Source organism: Hipposideros armiger, unplaced genomic scaffold (assembly GCF_001890085.2).
Source record: "Hipposideros armiger isolate ML-2016 unplaced genomic scaffold, ASM189008v1 scaffold_480, whole genome shotgun sequence".
Taxonomy (NCBI): Eukaryota; Metazoa; Chordata; class Mammalia; order Chiroptera; family Hipposideridae; genus Hipposideros; species Hipposideros armiger.
Window position 1 is genome coordinate 705,661 of NW_017731830.1, and position 5,020 is coordinate 710,680.

Below are 5,020 nucleotides of genomic sequence, written 5' to 3' on the forward strand. Positions count from 1 at the left end.
CAATATGAAGAAAACAAATCAAATGTGCTCTTTGTTACATTAAATATGAACAGATTGAATTCTATTAAAAGCAAAGACTATCAGATTAGTTTAATAAAAAAGAAAAACCACCCACCTATATACTGTTTAAAGAAATAATATATACGATACATGTAAGTAATGTCATGACTAGTTTATAGTTGTGTTTTTCCATTTATTTAAAAATCCAATTTAATTCCTTAAATGAATTCCTTGACGGAGGCCTTCAATAAACATGAAAACTGTTGGGGGTCTACTTGAAGGTATCCTTGGGGAAATGGATAATTAAGGGAAAGTTTAAAAAATGAATAGGGAGGGTATGATGATCAATCAGAGATTCCACCCCTGACTCACAAACGAGATTTCTTTGGTCCCTAGGCAGACCTGGAGGAAGAAAGAATACGGCAGAAAATAGCAGAAAGGACCTCAGAAGAAAAGATACGGATTTACTCTTTGAGACTGTTTTTGAACTGTATTGTTCTGGCTGTCCTAGCAGCATGCTTCTATGCAATCTACAGAGCCACTATATTCTCGCAAGAACACTTGAAAAAAGTAAGGACTGCATGAAAGTCAATTTAACTTTTACTCTGGTTGGACATGATGCTAAGTGCTTTGTAAACCTCTGAGGCAGATACCATCATCACTTCTATTTTACATGTGGGGATACAAATTTGGCTGATAGAACAGAGAACCAAAATTGAGAGGTGGCCATTTTCCATTAAAAAAAACCCAACATCCGAAATAGTGTATTTGGGATACCTGTTTCTCCTGGAATTCACAAATTCAAATGCAGCTGGATTGCCTGATGTAATCCCCAAGTCCTCTACTTACCTTGTTGGGGGCCTCAGTTTACCCAAAATAATAGGGGTTTTAAAAACCCAAGTTGATTGTGGCTCTGCTACATGAAATCAATCATCAGGGGCCCAGGTTCCTTCCATCTTGTGGCTCTGCCATTCTTAGAGCGTGGCCCTCTTCTGTATGGTACTTGATAGCTTACCACGTCCACATTCCCAGCCAATGGAAAGGAGGTGGGGAGGGCACACCCCTCTCTTTCAAGGCCATGACCTGAAGGCTGTGCTTAAAACTTCCACTCCCATCCCTTTGGCCAGAATGTAGTCAGATGGCTGTTCCTAGCTGCAAGGGAGGCCAGGACATATAGTTTTATCCTGGGTAGCCATATCTGTGGCTAAATAGTCTATTATTATGAAAGAAGGAGAGAATGGCTATTCTAAGTCAATAAGTATTGCAGCCTTGAAAATACTCAACGTTGACCATTGATAACAGATTACATGGATTTTTTTATACCTCACCTAAATTAATTCAATAGAGCTCATTTTTCTTCTAGTGTGGTATCAGCTAATGTTTCCTCTATTTGAACACCTGAAGAAGGAGATGGCTTATCACTGGGGGCTGTGTTGAATGGCATACAAGTTTCGTTTTGTTTGTTTGCTAGTGAACATGTTTAGTTGAGTTTTTTTCTCCCAGTTTTATTGAGGTATAATTGACATACCGCATTGTGTTAGTTGAAGGTGTACAGCATAATGACTTGACATAGATATAGCTGAGGTTCTTCAGGGTCAACTCATTTGTGATGCAACATTCCTTATTCTGCTCTTGACCAGTTTTGTTATCTTCATAGGAAATTGACAAGATGGTTTTTGGAGAGAACCTCCTGATATTGTACCTGCCTTCTATCGTGATCACGCTGGCCAATTTTATCACCCCGATGATCTTCGCCAGGATCATCCACTATGAGGACTATTCCCCAGGCTTTGAGATCCGGCTGACAATCCTTAGGTAATGCCTAGACATGCCAAGCAGATCACCCACCACTTGCCCTTGGCAGACATTGCTAATCAATTGTGGCACCTTTTCCTGCTGAGCCAAGAAACCTCTTCAGTGTTCAGACAACCCCCATGAATGAATTAGACTTTGCACATGCCGTGAAATCTCTTGGATTTAAGAGTCTGCTCATCAGTATTATATTTTTTGGTTCATGTATCAGCACTTCGACAGCTGAGGGTTTAGGGTGCGGCCCTAGGAGGAGGTGTTGCTCTGAAGATGTTAGAGATGACAAAGGGTGTGATTGGGCAAGTTGCTGCTGTTTAGCTACGGGGCTCAGTCCTACTGGATAACTCGGAGTTTGTGTGGGCAAATCTGAGAGCTTCCCCACTAAACCAGATATTCAGCCTCTACTGCCTAAGGGCGACCACTCCCAGAAGCATTATGAACACCCCCCCCACTTCTACCCACTAATCCCACGCATGGGCCTTGGGTGGAGAGTTACAAGCACTTGCAGTAGGAATCTGGAGCATTTGCTGGAACAGCGTGTGCTCCAGTTGACTTTTCATAAGTTGCTGTGATATCGCTTCTCATTTCAAAGAAATACTCAGTGTCATTTAAAACATGACAAGTGTAAAGCAGGGTGCATCGAGTCGACCCAAATAAGTTGAAGAGGACCAGGTGGGGGCACCGTGTGAAACTGAAGCATTTTCTTTCTGCATTTCAAATGTCTCAGATTGTATTTGCATATCTTTTTCTTTTAAGACAACTTTTGATTTCAGAAATTTTCATACGGAACAAATGGTATCACGAATGCCCCAGTCTTGTTTCAGCTACTCCCCCAAACCAGGATCTAAACAAAGGCCCTGAGCTGCACTAGGTGGTTATGTCTCTGAGGCCCCTTTTATTCTTTTAAGAAATCTCCCTCCCCTTGTGTTACGCCCTTGATTTCTGGGAGAAACTGGGGTACCTGTCCTGTAGAATGTCTGCTAGTCTGGATTTAGCACATTGTTTCTTCATGGGGTGTTTTGTTTTCTGTACCCGTAGTCTCTCTAAACTACTACTGTGTAGATTCAGACTTCTTAGTAGATTCTGTTTCAGTTTTTGGTTCTGGAAACCTCGGTGGATGCTGAGTAATGAGAACAGTGAGCAGATGGTGTGGACTTGCTTCTTTCTCTCTCCCACTTTATAATGTCCCTATTTTATTTTTTTTATTGCAAACCAAACAATAGAAAAGCATCTTTAAAAAAAAAANGTCCTTGGCTTGTGTTTCAGGGTTTCTTGGAGAAGACCAGCCTCTTTTATGGACATTATACCATTGACAGGGTGAAATTTCAGAACTTCACCTATGATCTGCCCCTGGCTTATTTGTTAAGCACAATCGCCTACCTGGCCCTGAGCCTTCTTTGGATAGTGAAAAGGTAACGTGTTTATCTTATCATTGTGTGTTTTCTTTCAGTTACGCTGATGGCGGGAGTTGATCGGAGATCATGGGCTCTGTGAACCATTGCCCAAAGGATTTGCAGAATCCAGGGTTGGGCTTTGTCGGGGAAAGATTTGTGGGTGTGTTGGAGGCTGTGGAGACCCGGAGATGATGGAGGCAGGTTTTGGGAGCTGAAACAGTGGCCTGGAGTTCTTCACTCCATCATTATTGTGCACATTTGCCAAAGCCATTCCCCCCTCCCCCCAACCTTATCTTTGATCTGGATGGAGTGTATGCTAACCAGGCCCCTGCTTAGGTTGCAAATGGCAGAAATCCAACTCTAACTCACTGGGACAAAGAGGAATTGAGTGGCTCAGAGAACCAAGGAAGGGAAGAAACCTCAATTATAGGAAGGACAGGATACAGGCATGGCTTTGAAACATCCAAAAGCAAGAGCTCCTTTATCTCTAATTCTTCCGGGGGCAGCTTCCTTATGTGGACTCTCTGGGTTGCAAGTTCAGAAATCCTTTGAGGAGACGTATTGGTTCTGCCTCATTCAGATACCCAACCCTGACCCTTCAACCATGGCCGATGGGTCAGAGTCACATGAGAACATGGCATTTTCCATGGTAGACAGGTGGTTGAGTGGGAGATGCTAATTCCCAAGAAAAGACAAGCGAGGAATATTACTTACTAACAAACAATGTCCCCAAAACTACGACAGCCCAAACACAGCAGAAGTTATATATCTTTCTTGCATGAGGTTCTGAGTGGGGCTTAGTCACTCTGGGTTAATCATCCTGGGACTTGAGTTGGCCTAAGTTCAGCCATCTTCAGGGTGTGGCTCTGAAGTTCTTTCGCGGACTGGAAGGGAGGACCCCATGGAGGAGTATCACGCGGGAGGTGTTTATGGGCTAGGACCCACATCACTCAGATTCCATTGACTCCAGCTTAGTCACATGACCGTAGTGAACTGCAAGAGAGTTGTCCCTGGCTAGCAGCCACTTCCCAGCACTGACATTATGTTATGGCAGGGGAACCAAAAATTTCTGGGAGTCTGCATTTTGCAAAAGCACCCCAGGGGGTTCGGATATAAATTCTTCACTGTGAACCTTTGGTGGAATGACTTATTGCTATAATTCCTTCCACTTCTTATTGTCTTCACAATTCACTAGCAAATCCTAAAACACCCTGTTTCATCTACAGTGGGTGGCATTTGACATATTTGTATCCTCAGGTACCAGAGTGTATTTTTTCCACGAAAGCATTTGCATGCATAGCAGTTATGAAGTGTACGACAGAGTTGCATCTGACCTAAACAGGTGCTCATGAAATATTTGGTTAATTTACTATTTAAGTCATTTATTCGTTCATTTATTCATCAATTGGATAATGGCCACATTATGGTCCAGGTATTCTGGATATAAAGGTGGCAAGGCAGCCAGTCAGTGTAACTGTCCTCCAGGAATTTATAATTGGGAGTAAGGGGCTATAAGCAGTAAACAGATAAGTGCAGAGTAGGCTCATTGCTGGGAAGGACATGAAAGAGGCTAAGTTGAAGTGGGAGTCATAACTTCAGGTGGGGTGGTGGTGAATCCGTGAGGGGAAATTTGAGCTGAACCCTGAAAGATAGGAAGGAGGCAGCAACAGAAAGAGGCAGGGAAGAACTGTCCTAGGAGAAGGTAGCAGGAGCTGTAAGCGCAAAGGCCGTGAGGCAGGAGCAGAGGTTTGTATGTTTATGAAAAGGAAAAACAGCCCAGTGTAGTGGGGTGACCGGTTAGCTCAGTTGGTTAGAGC

The 5,020-nt window shown here is 43.2% G+C and overlaps 1 protein-coding gene across 1 annotated transcript in view; it reads left to right on the forward strand.

Annotated features, from left to right (window-relative positions):
* Window positions 1-5,020, forward strand: part of TMC7 (transmembrane channel like 7) — a 75,239-nt gene that overhangs the window by 47,400 nt on the left and 22,819 nt on the right. The window contains exons 5-6 of the mRNA XM_019666884.1: window positions 397-570; window positions 1,658-1,815. Coding sequence (XP_019522429.1) covers window positions 397-570; window positions 1,658-1,815 — 332 coding nt within the window. The remainder of the gene's footprint in view (window positions 1-396; window positions 571-1,657; window positions 1,816-5,020) is intronic.